Source organism: Pongo abelii, chromosome 11 (assembly GCF_028885655.2).
Source record: "Pongo abelii isolate AG06213 chromosome 11, NHGRI_mPonAbe1-v2.0_pri, whole genome shotgun sequence".
In the NCBI taxonomy this organism is placed as follows: Eukaryota; Metazoa; Chordata; class Mammalia; order Primates; family Hominidae; genus Pongo; species Pongo abelii.
Window position 1 is genome coordinate 67,626,551 of NC_071996.2, and position 21,506 is coordinate 67,648,056.

General features: G+C 35.2%; 1 protein-coding gene across 10 annotated transcripts in view; it reads right to left on the minus strand.

Moving 5' to 3' along the window:
* Positions 1-10,583: 10,583 nt before the first annotated feature.
* Positions 10,584-21,506, minus strand: part of SCN3A (sodium voltage-gated channel alpha subunit 3) — a 115,732-nt gene continuing 104,809 nt past the window's right edge. For 7 of the 10 annotated variants that reach the window (XM_054549413.2, XM_054549417.2, XM_054549414.2 and 4 more), the window contains exons 23-28: positions 20,795-21,067; positions 20,010-20,063; positions 19,058-19,195; positions 17,916-18,020; positions 15,795-16,065; positions 10,596-14,886 (exon numbers count right to left, since the gene is read on the minus strand). In XM_054549413.2, the coding sequence (XP_054405388.1) occupies positions 13,691-14,886; positions 15,795-16,065; positions 17,916-18,020; positions 19,058-19,195; positions 20,010-20,063; positions 20,795-21,067 (2,037 nt within the window). In that variant the 3' untranslated portion in view covers positions 10,596-13,690. Of the gene's footprint in view, positions 14,887-15,794; positions 16,066-17,915; positions 18,021-19,057; positions 19,196-20,009; positions 20,064-20,794; positions 21,068-21,506 lie in introns of all 10 variants that reach the window. The other 3 variants (XM_054549419.2, XM_054549418.2, XM_063712838.1) reach the window with 3 other exon arrangements.

Sequence of the window (21,506 nt, forward strand, 5' to 3'; positions counted from 1 at the left end):
GACATGCCACTCATATACTTTCTTGTCTTCATGCTTTTACTATTAATTTTTCTTTGGTTTGGAACTTATAAGAATATCTTTTCTATACTTTCTCAGCCTATGAAAACCCTATCCTTTTCTTACAGATTCAGGTTAAATTCCATGTATCTGTAGAGTGCTGCCTAATATTCCCAGTCTGAGTGAAGGTATTATTTCCCCTTACACTCTCCCTCATCACAGAATTTTTATTTTACTTTCATTTAATGTACTTTGTTTTGTGTATGTTGCTCTTTAGTCATTCCACCAAACTACAAGTTCTTAATTGCAGGGGTTAACTTTATCCATCTGTGCATTCCACTGCACTCAGCTGACTAGTTAGGGTAGTTTAAATTTTGCCCTGGAAACAATAGGCCCCCAATATTAATGAGTTATAACAAATGTTTATTTCTCATTCATGCTTCGTGTTCATCACTGTCAGCTGGGGATGCTCTGTGTCTTCTCATTTTGGAACTAAGCTGAAGGAGCAGCTACTGTTTCAATCTTTGCCAGTGGTCTGGCAAAAGGAAAATACAACTGTTGAAGGTCTCAGAAAGGCAGTTAAGTGATCTTGCCAGAAAATGATCATATCACAAAAACTGGCTACTTAAGGGAAGAAGTATCATGGGTTTCCTCTTAAGCAAAAGGCAGGCCAGGAAATATAGTCAATATATGTGCCCAGAAGGGCAGAGTACTAGAAAAACTCAATGAACAGCTCTAATGACTATAACACCACCACACTATGTCTTATATTTATAATAAATATGTGCTGAGAGAATAAATGAATGAATCAATCAAAAACTATCAGAGCCAATATGAATAAAATGAAAATGTGGACTATATAAAGATATACAATTCTATTTAGTAAATATATATTTATGAACAATAGAATAAAATTTTGAAGAAATTCTAGTCAATGAAATGTTTATAAGCTTTTAAAATCTTTTCCCTTAATAACTACTTGATAGCCTTCTTTATTGCATTACAGAGCGATTACATAAATTTAAATTACATATTTTGCTGTAAAAATACATGCAATTTTGAAATGTGATTTTGGTATCCATGTTTCTATGAGTAGAAATTATCATTTTACCATTGGTGGTTGTATTAGACAACTCAGATTGCCATAACAAAATACCACAGCCTAGGTGGATTAACCAACACAATTTATTCTCACAGTTCTGGAGGTTAGAAGTCCAAGATCAAGGTGCCAGCAGGATTGATTTCTTGTGAGGCCTTTCTTCCTGGCTTGCTGTATCCTCAGATGGCCCTTCTGTGTATGTGCAGAGAGAAAAAGATTTCTCTGGTGGCCTTCTGAAAAAAAATCAGTCTTCAGAGGTAAATATTTTTCCTAAGATTTGTATTGCCACCAACATGTTATACATTATTGTATTATATGATTTCTTCTCTTTTTATACTATCCTTCTCTTATTATCTTCTCTTTTTAAACTTCAAGATCTTTATTTTGAAAATGCTGTCTGTTTCATTCCATTTAGCTTCTTTTTTATCAACCTGTGCAACTCATAAATCTTAATAATTAAGTCTTCAAACACTCAACTCAAACTGGCTTAAGTAAAAAGTAAATTTATTGGCTCTGTTAATTGGAGCCAATCATTCAAATATAGGCACCAAACTTCAGGTTCAACTTGAACAAAAGCTAAAGACTCCCTCTCCAACTCTAGAAATTGCCTTTTTTCCTTTATTGGCTGGGAACTAGGAGACAATATGACCACCCAAATTTTCACACTGTTGTATTGTTTCAGCAAACCAGTGTTCTGTGTTCTTTTATGAGACAGTCAGATGTAGTCACAAGGGCAGAAACAAGAGATATCTGGAAAACAAAGTTTAGGATCACAGGTCCTAGAAACAGGAGGCACAGTGCACCAAATAGGACCAGATGGGAAAGCACCAGGGTGAGTCCAGAGGCAGAGCTTGCAGGAGACAGGAGGGTGCCTAGGCCACAGACATCAGGGGAGTTTCTGCAGGAGGCAAGATAGGTCCCAGTAAAGAGTTTAGGATTGGTTAGTTTGAATAATGTCAGTGGGCTTTAAGCTAAAGGGGTGTTTCCTAGTTTCCCGGTACCTAGCCCCGGGATGATTAAGGCAGAGGAATATTGCCCTCCTGACATGTATGGGCCAGACAGAGGAGGCATGACTCTGGATTGGTTGGTTTGCATATCAAAGACATGCTCTTGGTTGAACCTTTGCCCTCTCTGGAATTGAATAGCCTTGGGAGATGCAGTCCCTCCCCAGCCAGAAAGATTATTAAGGTGCCAAAACATCATAATATATAGAAAATAAGAAATACAAATAATATACCCAGCAGGAAAAAACAAACATAAATGACTATTTTATTTCCCCTCATAGTTTGGATGGTGTTTTTGTTTTAGCCTAATTTGACCATGGGCCATGTGCCCGTATTGAACCAATCTCTGTGGTGGGGTAAATGGAATATATTGACAAGTCAGGCCTTGTTACTGTGCCCATTCATGAAGCTCTAGAAAGTAAGGTAGTTGTGGCTGAACTGTATAGATTGATGATGATTTTCCACAAGAGAAAATCCATGTGACCTTACCACATAAAGGGGAACAAATGCTGGACAATCCAAAACAATTTCAGGCTATTGCACAGTCTATATTTGAGTTCTTTCAGTTTTGATCCTAAATTGGGACTGACACCACTGAAAACCAAAACTGAAGTGTTTACAATTTTTTTTCTGCTTAAATATAAAGATATCTGCATTCCACAATAACACATGATTTTGTCAACACTTTGACTTTCTACATTACTTTAGATCAGACTGATATCTTCAGTTGATTTGGTCATGTTTGTAAATCAAATACAATTGAGGAAACATGATAAGAACATTGAACATTTGTGCCCAGTAGATTAGGATAACTGGTGCATGTAGTTTATATGTCTTATATTAACTACTTGTTCTAAGATCAACTAGTTGTTGTAAGAGTAAAAAGTAATCAATAGTTGGCTTTTGGCAGGATGTGGTGGCCCACGCTTGTAATCCCAGCACTTTGGGAGGCCAAGGCAGGAAGATAGCTTGAGCCCAGAATGTCAAGACCAGACTGGGCAACAAAGTGAGAACCCATCTCTACAAAAAATACAAAAATTGGCTGGGTGAGGTGGCATGCGCCACTAGTCCTAGCTACTTGGCAGGCTGCGGTGGGAGGATTGTTTGAGTCCACGATTTTGAGGCTGCAGCGAGCCAAGATTGCATCACTGCACTCCATCCTGAGGCGACAGAGAGACTATATCTCAGGAAAAAAAAAGTTGCATTTTAATAGTTTCAAAGTGACACAAATATACCATAATCAATGTTGCATTTTAAATAAAAGCATTTGTAATGATATAAAGGGAGAAATACATACAAGATGAAAAAGAAATAGGGCAAAATGCAAAATTCATTGCATGTGAGTACCTTCTCCTGAGGCAGATTCATTTTTGTAATTGCATTTTGGGAAGTTTAGCACTGTTATTCCCTTAGCACACACTGGATAGTCAGCAAAGGAGACAGCAGGCAGTGTAGTTGGGAGTGTGGTGGAAAGGCAACACAGAACTCAAAATTTACCACAGAAAAATCTAACATGAAGAATCTCCCTCGCTCCAATTTGGTCAATTAAAAGTAGACAATGGTTGACAAACACTGATGTAAAGGTGGTGGCATCTTACTGTTAACATAGGTATACTCTCATCTCACTGCACGTTGCTTACTGCAACCATAACTAATGCAACACATTGACAATTGGTTTTACCAGGAGTGGCACCCAAGCTCTCTCTCCTCCACAATGACCTGCCCACCAAAATTACCCATCTCTTCACCTGGCCACTAAACCGTTTCCTTACTGCAAGTCAGCTCAAGTTGTTGAGATGATAGTCTGAGAGATAATCTACTGAGATAGTGGGAAAAAAAGATATTTTTAATCAAGGAGATCTTCTTTACAATTTTTGCATACTGCAGGCTGCTGTTTGATCTTTCCACTTTACAAAAGAGAATGTTTTGAAATCGCAAGCCTTCTGCCACAACTTCTAAAATGTTAAATGCTAGATATGCATGCTTTCTTTCTACTTTACAAATAACAATGTTAGTAATGAAAGTAGTTGCCTTTTTGTAATACCTACTTGATACAGTTTGGATGTTTTGTCCCCTCCAAATCTCATGTTGAAATGTGACCACCAATGTTAGAGATGGGCCTAGTGGGAAGTATTTGGGTCATGGGGCAGGATCTCTCATGAATGGCTTGGTTGTCTTCCTGATACTGAGTGAGTTCCACTATGAGTTCATGGAAGATCTCGTTGTTTAAAAGAGCATGGCACCTCCTCCCTCTCTCTCTTGCTCTCTCTGTTCCCATGTGGTATGTCGGCTCCCTCTTTACCTTTTGCCATCACTAGAAGCTTCCTGAGGCCTCCCCAGAAGCAGATGCTGGTGCCATGCTTGTACACCCTAATTTGTGAGCCAAATAAACCTGCTTTCTTTATAAATTACCCAGCCTCAGATGTTACTTTATAGCAATGCAAATGCGCTAACATACCACAGTAGGCCAAAAACACATTATCTAATTTAATTCTGCTACAAATCCTGCTAAAATAGTATTCTTATTTTACTGATGAGAAAAGTGAGATTCAGGGAGATGAAGTAACTACTTTAGGGTTACACAGTAACCAACTGGGAAATTCAAGCCCAGGTCTTTTTGAATCTTTATTTTTTGCTTTTATTCATTGTTTAAACTGTAAAAGAAGCACAAGTGTCTAAACTTAAAACATGAAAATTGTAAAATATTTTAGGAAAGAACCATTTACGTATTGTTTTGGATGTATTTTTCCATATAAATTATAGTGAGGCAATAAATATGTGTAATGTCCCTAAACACTGAGACACAGTTACATGGTATTATATACATACATATAATGGTATTACATACCATTATATGGTATTTTCTTTGCTTGAGTGGATGTAGCACAAATGATAATTTACTGTTAAATTTATGACTAGACAATTTTGATTGTATGCTAAGTAAGCATTTTTCGTGGATTTTTTTTATGTACATTTGGCATTGTCTACTAAGATAAACTTCATCTGTTCTGTCAAACTAACTTAGAAAAGAAATTAATATGTATTTATTCAAGTGCTTAGGAAAATTATCAATTCTACAAACTACAATTTTGTTTTAGACATGAATAACTGAAGGTGGTGGGAGGAGGGTAGAGAGATGTTGGTCAAAGGATACAAAATTTTCATTAGATAAGAGGACTAAGTTCAAGAGATCTGTTGTGCAAACTGGTGACTATGTAGTTAATAACAATATATTACATTCTTGAAAAATGCTAAGAGAGTAGATTTTAAGTGTATTCACCACAAAAATGATAACTATGTATGGTAATGCGTATGTTGATTAGCTTTATTTAGCCATTGCACAATGTATATCTATTTCAAAACACCATATTGTACACAATAATAAATGTTTGTTAATTAAGAGAAAACCAAATAAAACATTTAAAAAGAATACCTATTCTTCACAAACTCAAAAAAAGAAATAAATAATTGAATTAGTAGTTGATATAAATAATTTGACTTTCTGTCTGGTATAATCTGCCTTCATTCTAAAGAACTTCTTTTAGTATTTCTTCAACAGCATTTCTGCTTGCAAAAATTTCAGTTTTTATCTGAGACTGTAGTTATATTACCTTCATTTTTGAAATATGATTTTGCTGGAGAGATCATTGTTTTAACAATTTTTACTTTCTATACTTTGAATATGCTACCCTACTGTCTTCTGACCTCCATTTCTTCAGGTAAGAAAGCAACTGTTAACCTTATTTGGGTTCTATTGAACATGATGGGTTGTTTTTTTAATTTTACTGTGTTCCAGATTTTGCTTTTTGGCTTTCAACATTTTGATTACGGTGTGTCTGGGTTTCTATCTCTTTGCATTTATCTTACTTGGAATTCATTAAGCTTCTTGGATGTGTAGGTGATTTTTTAAAATCAAATTGGGAAGTTTTCAGTAATTATTTCATCAAATATTTTTTCTTTGTCTTTCTTTTCTCTCTTTCTGGCACTCCCATTACACTTATGGTGGTGTGCTTAATGATGTCACATGTTTTTCTAAGGCTCTGTGTTTTTGTTTTGTAATTTTTTCTCTCTGTTTTTCAGACCACATAATCTACATTAATCTATCCTCAAGTTTGCAAATTATTTCTTCTGCCATCTCACATTTGAAACTTTCTAGTAGATTTTTTACTTCAGTTATTGTGCTTTTCAACTCTAGAATTTCTGAACCCACCTACTCCACAAGATTGTTGATGTTATTGTTTGCTTTTTTAAAAAAAGTTATTCAATGATTCAGCTGAACTAATTCTGTAAAGTTAATTTATCTTATAGTGTAGAGCCTCTGATGTCCCTGCTCAGATTGCTTTTCCTTGTTTGTATCTTTTATCTTGAATACCTTGGGTGTTGCCCTTGGAGCAGCATAAGTCACTTATTAGTCAAAAGATGTGCGTAAGCCCTTTTAGACAGGTTTTTACCCTTTACCATTGAATATGCATGTGGCTTGGAGGCCACCCTATCAGATCAGAAAGGTTGGGTTTTTGGCCTCATGTTCAGCTAGAGACTTGTGCAAGAAAGTTACATCTCAGGACCCCAAAATCACTAAGCCAAGGGAAAAGTCAAGCTGGGAACTATGTCAGGCAAACCTGCCTCCCATTTTATTCCTAAGTAAGATCATTACAAAGATTAAGAAGCTACATACCTCCCTCACAATTTGCCCATGAGGAAATTCCTTGTGGGCCTCAAGATCTTTACCCTAAAACAATTCTATTGAATTTTACCCTGGCAATGTAAACTAATAGCTTATCTTCACAGGTAGAGGGCAAAAAGTCATTCCTCTGCTCACCTGAGACACATGCATATCTAATTGCTTCATCTGCCTTATTACTTATGTGAAAATGCAGATTCAGTGAGCCAGACTAAATTGTATATTCACAATTCACAAAAAGGCTCAGTGAAAAGCTGATAAAGTACTCAAAAGAATGCAACCTTTTTCTCTTATCTAACTATGACCCGGAAGCTCCTGCTTTGAGTTGTCCTGCCTTTCGGGACTGAACCAATGTACATCATACATGTATTAATGGATGTCTCATATCTCCCATAAATATATAAAAGCAAGTTGTGCCCCAACCTCCTTAGGCACATGTCATCAAACCTCCTGAGATGGTGTCCTTAAACTTGGCAAAATAAACTTTCTAAATTCTTTGAGATTTGTTTCATATTTTGGGTTCTCAGATTTTAGCTTGGAACTTTCCTCTCTGATAGCTCCAGAGGGGGCACAACCTTGGACAAGCACACAGTCTTTCAGACTGGTAAGGATAAATTTAAATTTATTTTTAATTCTGGTCTCCCAGGAGTCACCCCTGGGTCAGAATAGTTTATTGTTCAGTCAATGTTTTATCAGAAGTTGTGTTTAAGTCCCATGTGCAAGTTAACCTTTCATCCTATGTTGATGGGTTTGTTTGCCACTGGGGAATGCTTTCATGTCTTCTGATTTCTCCTGAGTGGATGCAGCCTATTGCATATTCCTGTCTTACTGACCCACAGGAAGGCTCTTTTTAGTTGCTTCTTTCCCTGGTTCACTCTATTAAACTTCTGGCTGCTCTGAAGTTTTGCTTGTATCATGGAGCTCCCAGCCTCCTCTAACTTAATGTTCATTATGATCTCTATTGTTTCTGAAAACAGCCTTAGCCATGGAATTCTCCACTTTCTATTTCAAATAGTCAGTCTCCTCAAGCACTTTTGTGAAGCTCTTTGTCTTTATGGCTTGACTTCTCCCCTGGGCAGAACTCTGACACTGTCACAACAGTACTGGGGACATGATCTTGCTTTTCCCACAGTGACACTCCCTCTTTAAGTGTAGGCACTAGATGGTGGGTGGCAGCCCTGGGGTAGACTTGCAAGACATTGCTGGTGTGAAAACTCTGTCCTGTGAGTGTCTTGTGATGGGGTGATTGGAGCCCCAGGATTCTTTGCCTACCATGCTTGGGGTTAGCAGTTTTACCCCACAAATAGGGGATAGATAGGGCAAGGGACAGCCAGTCCTCTTGGCTGTGCCTACGTGGAATATAACTCTTGTAATATGTGGCTGGTGGAGGAGGAGATGATGGAGGGAAGTGAAGGTTATCTTGTTTCTCCTGAGGCTGGATGCTAGGGTCAGAAGGAGTCTCTCACTCTTAGAGTACCCAGGATAAAGGTTCTGTAAGTTGGAACTGAGGGTGGGGTGGAGGGGAGTGAGTTGTGGCATAAATGCCACAGACTCTCACTCTTTTTACTGATATTCAGTCAATTTCCTTGAATTAATGTTTCTTCATTTGCTGTATACCCTTAGGAAAATTTCCAGAGAACTTAAATAATTGCTCTAATTTTTACCTCTTAAATTGTTGTTTTGCTGATAAGAATGTCTTCTGAGTTTCTAACTCTGCTATTCTAGAAGACTTATCTAATTTATATTTTTCATATATTGCTGGGTTTGGTTTTCTTATATTGCATTAAATTTTTTTCTCCATTTGTGTTAAGAGCAAAATTGTCAGTAATTTTTCTTTCTATTATTTCTTGCCTAGGTTTGGTATCAATGTTTATTCTAGCTTCTAGGATGGGTTTGGAAATGTTTCTTCCCTTCCTAATTTTTGGAGGAATTTGTATGTGATTATCTTTTCCTTGCCTACGAAACCATATGTGTTTTGTCTCTCTTTGTGTTGGGGCATGATTTTAACCATTGATCACAGTTTTCAAAGGTTATAAATTTTGAAAAAGTTTTAGTTGTTATTTTTCCTCCAGTATTGATGTGCTATTTTTATTAGAATGTATTCATTTTATTTCACACAGCTTTTGAAATGTAAGTTTATAGCATTCTACCGATAGTTTTCTCCCTTTTTCCTTCCTCCTATTGTTTACTCTTTTTGATTAATCTTGCCAGAGGTTTAAAACATATTATTTTTTTTTTCTAAGAACCAACATTTTTCTGTATTTATTCTATTACTTTTTATATTTCATAGACTACCTATCTCTATCTCTATCTATCTATCTATCCTCTTCCTCATCATCTCACTGCTTCTTGTTTCTTAGGGATTATTTCCTTGTTTTTAAATTATTCCTCAGCTCACTGAATTTTGGCAATATTTATTTTTTAATAAAATAATTTTTTACTATAAATTTACCTTTAAGTATTGTGTTACTTTCATGTAACAATTTCTTTTCTTTTTTTGTTTTTTTTTTTTCTATTTTGAGACAGAGTCTTGCTCTGTCACTCAGGCTGGATGGAGTGCAGTGGCTCAATCTTGAAGAAGAAGAATAATTAAGAATTATCAATTATTTTCTCTGCAACAGAATTAAATGTTATAGATGTTTAAGAGAATGATATGCATATTTTCTCCTTTTGTAATACAAACTTAGCTCTACAGAATATAAGATTTAAGCCTAGTACATTGAAGTGTTGTGGTAAATGTAATTAATGACAAAGAACTTACTACACTCGTGGTTTGAGGCAATTTTACAAATGACTAGTGATTTCTTGATTTTAATATCTTCTATATATATCAGATATTGTTTTTAAGAAATCTGTAACATCACAGAGAAGAAATAATAGCTATAATTTCAATTATTTGAAGTGTCCTTCAACTTCATGGTATAAAACTTTTTGGGGATAAGAAGAGTTTTCTTTCTTTTTTTTAATGAGGCTAAAGTCAAAACCAAATGTTGTGTTTCTGTTTAATGTTATTTTAGTAATGTTTCTAAAAGTCTATTGACAATATGCATTTTTTTCTCATTAAGTATTTCCCATATAGAGGAAATTACTCACTTTGAATAGGCAAAGTGAGTGATCACTTTGATTTTGAACATTGCATTTTAGAATTAAAGGCATACCAAAGATAATATTCTAAATTCAACATCCCTATTAATGATGGAAAAAATCTGAGGGCTAGAATTTGATTTGCCTACATTACACAGCTAATTTGATGCCAAAATTGAAACTAAAAGCCAAATGTAAGGACTATCGGTTCAGTTCTTTTTACCTTTTTCATTTCCGCAAAAATGGTCAACTGACTTTCTGTATGATTGTTAAGTTGTTTGAAATACACAAAAATGGTTCTCTTGTTATTTTACCATATACTGGTTTTTTGAAAATTATTAAGATATATAAATTTATATAGCCATTATCTTTTGGCTACAATATTTGAAAACCAGAACACCCATTTTTCTCTTCATACAAATGTTTTCTCTTTATTAGAAAGCAACCATTTAGTATCACTTATCAGTGAATTCAAGTTTTCAAGTTTTATTTCATAGTATTGTCATTTCTATGGCCAACTTGATTGATTCTATCTTCTTTTTTTTTTTTTTTTCTGAGACGGAGTCTCACTCTGTCACCCAGGCTGGAGTGCAGTGGTGCGATCTCAGCTCACTGCAACCTCCGCCTCCCGGATTCAAGCAATTTTCCTGCCTCAGCCTCCTGAGTATCTGGGATTACAGGCATGCACCACCACGCCCAGCTAATTTTTTTTTTTTTGTATTTTTAGTAGAGATGGGGTTTTACTATGTAGGCCAGGCTGGTCTTGAACTGCCAACCTTGTGATCCGTCCGTCTCGGCCTCCCAAAGTGCTAGGATTACAGGCGTGAGCCACCGTGCCCAGCCAATTCTACCTGCATTTTCAAGATAAAATCCTATCATGAAGTCTCATTATGGAAGTAGTTATTTCAAAAATATGTCAAATTATGTTAGCAACTCTATATTCTGGACAGTATTTTCAGAATACCCTTTAGCTAGGTAGGTATATTTTTAAAAGTATTCTCCCTTTTCAACTAAAGTCTCTTCTGATGATTCTGGAAGATGGTCATTTAGGTATAATGCATACCAATTAATAGATTCCTTATAGATCACTTGGATAATGATTACAAAGGTTTTGCAAAGCAATATTTGGCATCTCTGTGGTGTCAGTGAGATGTGTAAATTGACTTGAGCAGAAAGAAGCCAATGAATTCCAATTAGCCACCTTATATAATTTATTATGGGAGAATTATGAAATACATATTTAGATCCAAATTGTCTTTAAAAATATGCATTACAACTGGAGATTTCCACTGAGAATAAGAGTTTGGGTTTGACCTCACATAAATCCAAGGGTTCTTGAAAAAAAAGTTAATATAAATTCTCAATAACTATATGATTAATACCTTCTGTATACATAGGAGTTTATATAATGCATTTAAGTAACAAAGAATGTAACATTTATTAGCCACCAAGTAATTAGGAGATAGCATCAATTCTATTGAAAGAAGATGCGTTTAGATGCTTATAGCCAAGGGAGTTAATTGAAATTGAAAGCTATTGTAGGTGGTTACTACTATTATTATCAAACCTGAAAGTTGGAACATGTGAACTTGATCCTCTGCACACATAAAAGTTCACAAAGCTGCTATTAATTTGCCTTTGTTCTGTAGTACTGCTTGGCGAATCATGCACTAGTTTGTTGTAAAATTCATGTAAACTTTTATGTATACAAATGTCAGATCAAGCACAGGTTTTATTAATTATATATATTTTAAACTGCCAACAGCAAAAAACAAAAACAAAAAACCCCAGAGGCCAATAAGTGAAATGCAATAAAAAATGAAATTTATTCTTTTGGCTCAATAATGACGTAGCTCACCATTCTTTTTAGCAATAGCAATTCCCTGCATGCAGTTCTTCAATACACTACAGTAAATAGTTTTGTAAAAGGAATTAACATTAAACTTTTGGTTTGTGCAAAAAACAAAAATTTATATCATGTTAGGTAATTGCACAACTTTGCCACTGTGTTCATGGCTAAAAGGAACAAAGTCCATGTTATATCTGTAATAGCTTTAGTGCAGCAGGAATTAAAAAAATAAGACTAGTCTGCATACGTAAATACTACAAAAGTTGAATAAAAAAAAACTTCTATGAATAAAAGGTTATATTGAGGCAACCATAGTTGGTAGAAAATGATCTAAGTTTGAGTGTTTGACCAATGTATCTCCTATTGGAATGGTAGAAAATATATTATAACAAAGAAATCCATAAAACCTATTATCTAACTTTTATTTTAGGAAATTATCCATTGAAAAATCTTATGGATTCAAAAGTTTGGAATTGTGATTAAAAATAAAAAGCAAAAGCATAAAGTAAAATAAATTGTGATGTCATCAACCTGAAAATAATTTTCTTATGTACAAAATGCTGACAAATAAAATTGATTATATTTTTACATTATTTATATTTAAACAAGTTTTAGACATATTTTTAGCAAAATATGAAGAATAGGTTTTGTCAGTAGGCAGTATCCAGTGTGTTTCCTTGAAATCTAGAGAGATACCATATGATACTCATGTTGAATTAAAAGTGCAAAAGTAAAGGTGTTTGTAAATAGCTTCAAATTATTCTGCTTGACATAATGGACAGAGCAGGTTGAATTCATTCTATCACCAATATGTGACATTCTTTAACCAAGACTTGTGAAGAATGGATTGAGTAAAATAGAGCAGCATAGGCAATATTAACATGCATTAGTGATAGCCTTTAAACTATGTTTAATGAATGGTACAGGATACATCCCTGTTGGAAGCTCGCAAAAGACACATACACTGTGGTACATATTTGATTTAATAGAAGTTGTTTATCAGGCTATATATATATTTGCCCAAACATGCACCACAGGATAAAATAACTATTTACATAACATAGGGTATTTAATTGACATAGACTATCGGCTTTGCTGAGAGCAGAAGATGGCAAAGCAATACTGCGGCAGAAAGTGGATCAACTATTCTAAAGCAATACTTTAGATATATTCTTCTAGAATGGATTTATTAGATTACTTTATGGAAAGCATTTGACCAAAATTAAATATAGAGCTCTGAAACTTAGAATAAAATTTGCACTTGCTGAAACAGAATACTTTGCATAAAAATAATCCTTTAAATATTAGAGGAGACTTTACAGGCACATAACTGTTCAGATAGAAACAAACATAACAGACTAAAATACTTTCAAAATTAAAGCCATCTAGAAAATGGAAGTAACTGAAACTGTAGTCATTACAATTCTTTTTCTGGTTTTGAGCAAAAATTTTATCTCTCTGGCAAAACACCTTTGATCATTTGAGAGACTTGTAGAGTAGGACCACAGGGTTCTTGTATACTGTTTCTTCAACGTAAACCTCATTTACAAAAATAGTGACATAGCATTATGAATAAACTATGAATTGGGGACCATGGAAATGCACTAGAACAAATTTTGTAAAAATATGGCAGATATGGAAGTTAAAAATAGAATGGATGCAAGGACTGTACTAAAGGTGTTTGGTGTAGTTACAATGATCACTTTGCACAACTATCCCTATAGTCTAGGTAGCCATTGGGTTTCTTCTCAGCAGTGTCAGCTGGTAATAAAAACAGCAACCTCTTGTCAATGTTGATACCCTGTCTCACAGAGTTGCAGTGACAGAGAGGTCACTGTCTTGTATAGGCACTGACTATGAGTATTTGTTAAAACAGTCAGTTTGGCATGGACCTCCTCTTGAAGTCCAGTTGACACATATACTTTACCTTCATAGGCTGTAAACAATTGATCACAAAGATAATTCTTTGTTTCTTTTTACTTTTGATTTTCTCTGACCTCTTTTCCTTTGCTTTCTTTTTCTGGTTTGTCTTTCTCAAACTTTTCCTTGTCTGGTTTTGTTACACTATCATAGGAAGGAGGAGAGGTGGTAGAGGTACTCCCATCTGTTTTTTCTGGAGTGGAGTTCCCATTTAATTTGTCAATAATCATGTCTTGTTTTATAGGTAAGTCAATCCTCCCTTTAATTGCCTCTTTGTTATAGTTACTTGATATATTTTTTAACCTTTGCTTTAAAAGATAACATCTGAAATTACGCTGAATGATAGCGGCAGACACCTCCTCTTGTTTACGTTTCAAAGTGGTTGTAATAGGCTCATAAGAGACTTTGGAGGGGTTTGATGCCATAAACCGGTCTTCCATCTGTATTCGAAGGGCATCCATCTCTCCACTCTCACCCAAAACACGCTTTGTAAAGGCAAATAAAATATCAAGGCAGTGGATCCGGTCACCACTGACCATGGGCAGATCCATGGCAATAAGCTGGACTTTGTTGGGTTTTGCTATGAGAAGAGGAGGATCCAGTGCAGCTGCAAAATCAGAGAGTTTAGAGAACTCTATAAACTGGGTCGCATCGGGATCAAACTTTTCCCAAACCTCATAGAACATCTCAAAGTCATCCTCACTCAGGGGCTCTGCACTTTCTTCAGTAGCAACACTGAAGTTCTCCAGGATGACCGCGATGTACATGTTCACCACAACCAGGAAGGATATGATGATGTAACTGACAAAAAAGAAAATCCCAACAGATGGGTTCCCACAGTCTCCCTTAACTGAGCTTCCAGGGTGAATTGTGTCAGGGTCACAGTCGGGTGGTGCACTATTAAGAATAGGTGCTAGCAATCCATCCCAGCCAGCAGAGGTTGTAATTTGGAACAGGCAGATCATGCTGTTGCCAAAGGTCTCAAAGTTGAACATGTCATCAATTCCAGCTTCCTTTTTAACATAGGCAAAGTTGGACATCCCAAAGATGGCATAGATGAACATGACCAGGAAGAGCAGGAGGCCGATGTTAAACAACGCAGGAAGGGACATCATCAAAGCAAAGAGCAGTGTGCGGATCCCCTTTGCTCCTTTGATCAGACGTAGGATTCGGCCAATCCTGGCAAGACGGATCACTCGGAACAGGGTAGGGGACACAAAATACTTTTCTATCATCTCAGCCAGAAACATACCTATGGAAATCATAGAACACAGTTAAACAGAGAATATCTTTCACTTATGTGATGGCTTTATCTTTTTTAAGGTCTATGAACACAACAAACTTGTTATGAGTATGAGCCTTTACTAAATATTTGGGTCCACTCCCTGACATTAGCAATTACAGATTACAGAGTTTTATTCAGTGATTCTGTAATGTCATAAACCAATATGAATTTTTGCAAAATCCAAATAATCTCCAATGGTAGCATGGCAATTTAAGATTATATAGACCCAATTTTTATGAATAGTTATCCCTACACATGAATTGTGGCAATTACAAACAAAAATATTTCTGAAATCTCTGAATATATTGTTTTCTATATTTTAATGATACTCTTCAGTTAGAGAAAAATGGGCCATATTTGACATGAGGTTAAAGTTGAAGTTTCTAAATTTGGGGTTCTATAATTCCCCATCTCTCTTTTTCTCCTACTAAATCTCAACTCTTCTTTGAAGACCCACCTAGGATGCATCACCTTTATCTCTGGAAGCCTGTGTTAACTTATTCCAGCAGAGATGGCTACTTCCTCTTCAGTGCTTCTTACAGTACCAACTTTATTGCATTATAATGATTTGTTTTTTAAGTCATCTGCCTCTTTTAGCCTGTGACCTTTGTTTAAGATTAGGAGAGTACCTGATAATGTTTATTTCCTGTCTTCTTCACCTCTTTCCCAAACCTGGTATTCCTAACATGGTTTCTAACTAGTTAGCTTTGTGAATAAACCCAGGTTTCAGAGTTTTTATTCAAATATGTTGGTGTTGAACTTTAGATCTATATGCATTATTATTCTCAGACCTAATTTCCATGTTAATCAGCTAGAAGGTCCTGGGGCAACCGTTTCTCTGTAACTGTACCTCTTGGTAATTAAGCTGTTCTTACCTACAATGGAGAGAATCACCACCACAAAATCAAAGATGTTCCAGCCTATAGTGAAGTAGTAGTGTCTGAGGGAGACGAGCTTCAGCACAAATTCTCCAGTGAACAGAACAATGAACACTAGGTTGATCCGGGACAAAACTAGGGTCATGTATTTTCCCTGGTCATCGGTTTCCACCATCATGGTGACCATGTTGAGGCAGATGAGGATCATGATGCTGATATCAAAGACTTGTCTGGTTACAAAATCAAAGACCATTCCTTGGAATTTGTTCTAGAAAGTGAGAGAAGAGAAATAAGGTTACTATATATATTTCGTAAAGAATAATGCAATAAAATTGTAGATAAAGCCCTTCCACATATGGCAATGGATGTGCACCCTCCTCATATTACCCCAAACAATTTTGTGTGCTTTTTTTCTCTTCATGTTAAAAAAAATGGAAAAAAAAATTTGTATAGCTAAACAAAGCATATTTGGTTTATATAGGTCCTATGGAAAGACAAAGCTGGATGAGACATAAATTAAGCTGGGCATGGCAGCTCATGCCTGTAATTCCAGCACTTTGGGAGGCTGAGATTGGAGGCTCTCTTGAGACCAAGAGTTCCAGACCAGCCTGGGCAACATATTGAGACTTCATTTCTATTAAAAAAAAAAAATTAGCCTGGCATGGTGGCACAGGCTTGCAGTCCCAGCTACGAGGGAGGCTGAGGTGGATCACTTGACCCCAGGTGTTTGAACCTGCAGTGAGCTATGGTCTTGCCACTGTACTCCAGCCTGAGTGACAGAGTGAGACCCTGTCTCTTAAAAACCAAAATAAAAACAAACACATAAATTTGTGAAAATTGGCTGATAATAGGTATAGTCTTTGCTTGATTTGAATAAGTATGATAATTTTTATAAAAAATAGTGACAACGAATAAGAAAGATTTACTAAGTAGGTTAATATCGACAGACATTTAGATAGAGAATACACCAATTCATTTATCAATATTTTAGAAATTTTGGTTTATACCTTATTTCCCTCCCCTGAAATACATCAGTCATATTTCTATTGAATTCTACTTCTCTAGCTCTGTGAATCTATGTATGGGTTTGTTAATTTATCTGTATTTCTTTCCATCTGTCCTTTACCTATGCCCCATGCTTTAACAAAAATGCATGACTTTAAACATTTTTTTTCTTTGTCTTATTAACAATCATCTCAGGAACAACATGCTTTCAAAGATTCTTATGCTAATATGGCTAGTAAATACAGTTTTATTAAAGAAATATATTATTAATCATTTAGAGTAAAAACTTAAAACTTCATGGCTTACCAAAAATCAAAGGTCATGAACTGACCATGTTTTAATTTTTAAAGAACTCTAGTAAAGTCGGTTCAATCCTTTCCCCTCTTACCCTGCTCCCTCACATTCCAGCTCCAACTACTTTTATAAATATGGTAAAGTCAAGTCACTTAGAGAATTTATGAGGCCTTGTCAAGTCCCAGTTCTGGCAATTACAAGATTTGTGACTTGGGGCATGATTCGTATGTTCTTTGGGCCTCAGTTCCCTTACTCCTTACCTATCTCACAAAATAGGTGAGTTAGAGTCCAGCTCTGTGAACATAATCTATCATTATTACATCATTCCATTATCATGAGGCTCTACAGAGTATGCATTCTGAATATGCCTTATTCTATTTTGGTGTATTTGGTGAAACAAACAATTTTGATGACATCTTTTCCCTTTCTAAACAGGTTTGGAATATTTTCTAGTCTTAAGAATGGAGGGAACAGAGAGTATAGAGGGAGGCCATGAAGAGTGGGATGGGAAGGCTAGAGGAGGAAGAATCAGGTGTGCTGTTGGTAGCAGGAAAGTGAACCTTGCTTCGGAAGCATTTATTGGGAACCCTGAGCTAGAAGTTTTCAACTCACAAATTATAAAGGACATTACCTCCTTTTTTTGGAATGTGGTAACTTCTAATGAGTGCAGAAGTTGTGAATTATGATACAAAATATGAACTTTATAATTAGGGCTCAATATTGGTGATATCACCTAACATGTTCTGCTCCAGAGGATTGCTCAATTTGACCATATGGACACATGGCTTTGGAACATTAAAGGAGACCAATAATTCTTACTGCTGGGCGAGGTATGGGTTTCTGAGGTTTCTTGGATCCAAGTTTCTTCATTGCATTGTAATATTTTTTCTGTTCCTCTGTCATAAAGATGTCTTGACCTCCAAAGTAAGGACATAGTATAAAACTGGTTACAATTCTAATATGTGTTCCAATAGTACTTTTACAAAAAATATTTGTCTTTCCTTTAATCTATTCTAATTTTTAAGTGGATATTATCCTGCTACATATACATTTATCCTGCTTTTCCCATTTATGTGAAATTCTGAGTATCTTAATATTATGCAAAATCCTTACGTACGTAAAACTCTGATCACTACAGGATCCTAATTTGATTATACTATGTTTAAAAGTAGGCACAAGGGTCTCAAATATATTTTTGCAAAACAGAAAACATTTTCTTAGTCCATTTCACTGCTGATAATTTTACTTCTTCATTCAACAGTTTTTGAACACTTTCTGTGTGCTGGACAATGTGCCGGGTGTCAGAATTACATAAATATATAAGATACAGTATTCTGCTTCTAAATGGAGCAGGAAACTGAAAACATAGGTGGACAGTGTATGTTGATATGACAAAAAAATTAAATGTACTGCAGAGGCAACAATGAATTCAGAGACTCAGAGACAAGCTGTTACATAGCTTACCCTTAAGCTAGGCCTTAAAAGATGATTACAGGTTTTCTAGGAACATTCCAGGATTAAAACAATCACAAAAAGTCATGGAGGTACAAGAGAATGCTTGTTCAGAAAAGGGCAGAAAACTCATATAGCTGTATGGGTGGTGACTGTGTAGTAGGGAAATACACATGTATAGAATGAAGTGTAGGAAAAAATGAAGATGGAAAACTGGGTGGAGGTAATTCCTGAAAGGCTCTGTAAGCCAAGCTAAAGCACTGGAGAACCATTGGATGGGTCCGAAGGAGTGGACACATTTTTGGGTCGGAAAGCTATGCAATAGATAAACTTTGAGAGGAGCCACTGACTAGAGGCTGGAATCCCTGCAGCTTAAATAACCACATGGGCAACTGAAAATAATATAAACATGATTTAAGTCTGTCATGACTATAAGTATCCTGGTTATTTGGTTGTATTAACAGACAGAACCTCAGAATGAAGAAAGGTAAAAGCTGAAGAATACTTATCTTCTTTTTCTGCTGGTTGAAGTTATCTATGATGACACCAATGAATAGATTCAGAGTGAAGAATGACCCAAAGATGATAAAGATGACAAAGTATAAATACATGTACAGATTTTCTTCATACACAGGCTGAAGTTTAACCTAAATGATATTGAAAATATTAAATAATATTAAAAATACTATAAATACACTAAATCAGTAATTTATTGAGTGCTGTTACTTAATACAGTGCTACTTTTGCCTTACCCTGAGATATTGTTCTGCAAAAACAATTTTTTAAAACTAGTATGATCTAGTAAAATGAAGATTTACAAGTTTCATGATTGTTCTTGGTTCTGTTTTCCCATTGTGCCTTACCTTTAACATATTCCTTAACATAAATACGGTGATATAAGCAGGGAAAACATTTTGAGTCTATTATTAGTCATAATTTTTTGCAATATTTTCAGTTTGGTTTTGGAAATGCTGAATTTTGGAAATACGGCTTTAAGAGCAGAACATCAACTTCTAAGAGGAAAATTCAGCACAGATATGTTCTGTGGAGTTATTTTTATTTTTATTTTCTAAATTGAGTATCCTTGAAACTTGCCTGCTTTTCTGTATCATGATATTCTTAGAAGCTGCTTCACAGAGTCTGGTTTATCATACTCTCCAGGGATAGGGAGAGACAAGTTACTTCCCTACTGAACAACTTTCCCATTCAGAATAGTCTTATTTACTGGACCAATCTAATGTCTTAGGATCCGTGCAGCTAGATATCCTTTCATATTAGCTACATATTGTATATTAGGCACACATTAATCAAGCATCATCTATATTGAAGCAGACTGTTCATTTTTTATATGCAATATTAAATGTTCTAATATAGAATTTTGGATGTTTCAGTGTTTAAATTACCACCAATATTCACCATAAGAAATCTAGAACCTATAAATAATATTTGAGTGACACTTACATCTCGTGAATCAACAGCTGCATACATAATATCCATCCAGCCTTTAAATGTGGCCTGTAAATAACATATATTTGAATTGTTCATAAAAATTTCACCTAACAATGACATTTAACCAGATGAAAATCTGACAGTGTTATAACAAATAACTTTTTGTACAATATTGTGAAATTTCATATGAAGAGATTGAAATAAAATTGAAATAGAAAAACATTTGTATTTAAAGTCTGGAACTTGTTTCCTTTTTTGTCTTGAAAGTATTCTATTTTTTTCCTACACTAAAATTTAGTGAAAGACTTTATTCATGAAACTGCCATCTCAGTCCCAATTCCCTTATATATCAAAGGGTAAGCTCTATGATTTGCATTTTCACACATAGTAGAATCATATTTCTTAGACATTGTCATAATAAATTATCTGGCCAATAATTTATACTTTTAATTCATCACTACAAATACGCATTGTTATTTTAGTACCTAAAGTTGCTCCTTTGGCAATAATTGACACAGAAAACTAAAAATGATACCAGTACCCAAAAATATAACAAAAAAGGAAGCAGAAATATAAAATCACATTAAAACATACTAAAAGCTTAACACTAAGGAAAATATATTATAAAATAACTGTAACATCTTTTTTATGATCAATTCAAGCTGATATTATAGGTGTTATCATTAACTTTTTTTCATACTGTCAAATGTTAGTCATTCAAACGAAGAACATCAGGGAAATAATCTTGCTTGAAACATCTTGAAAACTTTTTCAAAACTCATACAGTAGCCACTTACCACTTGAAGCAGTGCAAGATAGCCAGCGCCAACATTATCAAAGTTTACTTTCACGTTTTTCCACCGAGCTTGCTTGCCAAGAGCCTGACAGTCACTCAAATTGTTGACATCACTAACGTCAAACATGTTACCCGTTGTCATGTTAACACAGTGGTAGAACTTGCCAGCAAACAAATTCACACCCATGATGCTAAAGATCAGCCAGAAGATGAGACAGACCAACAGCACATTCATGATAGAGGGAATTGCTCCAACAAGAGCATTCACAACCACCTAGAAGAGAAAGCGAGGGGAACGTGGCTTACAAACCTTTAGAATGGAAACCATTCCTTTGATGTATTTGTTTAGTACTAATATGTGCTTGAAAAGAGTTAAATAAAGATCTAGGTGGACAAGTTGTTTCTTCTAATATTTTCTAGCACGTATTTGAGAGAAAACAAACAATGACACAACTAGAGAGCTAAGGTTTTAAGGAAAGCAAAATATGCTACAGTATGAAAAGAAATCATCAAAAACCTGGTATAGTAAGATGGAGTCAGAAAATGTTTGTATGCTGGGGAAAAAAGAATAGAAAGATGCATTAAATGCCAACAGAAAAAAAATCATCTTTCAGTAATACATTTTAATTTTCAAGAGTGTTAATGAATGAATGATAATTTGAAAAAGTGAGTAAACAAACCCTTTACAAATAAACAAAGTATTAAAAATGCCT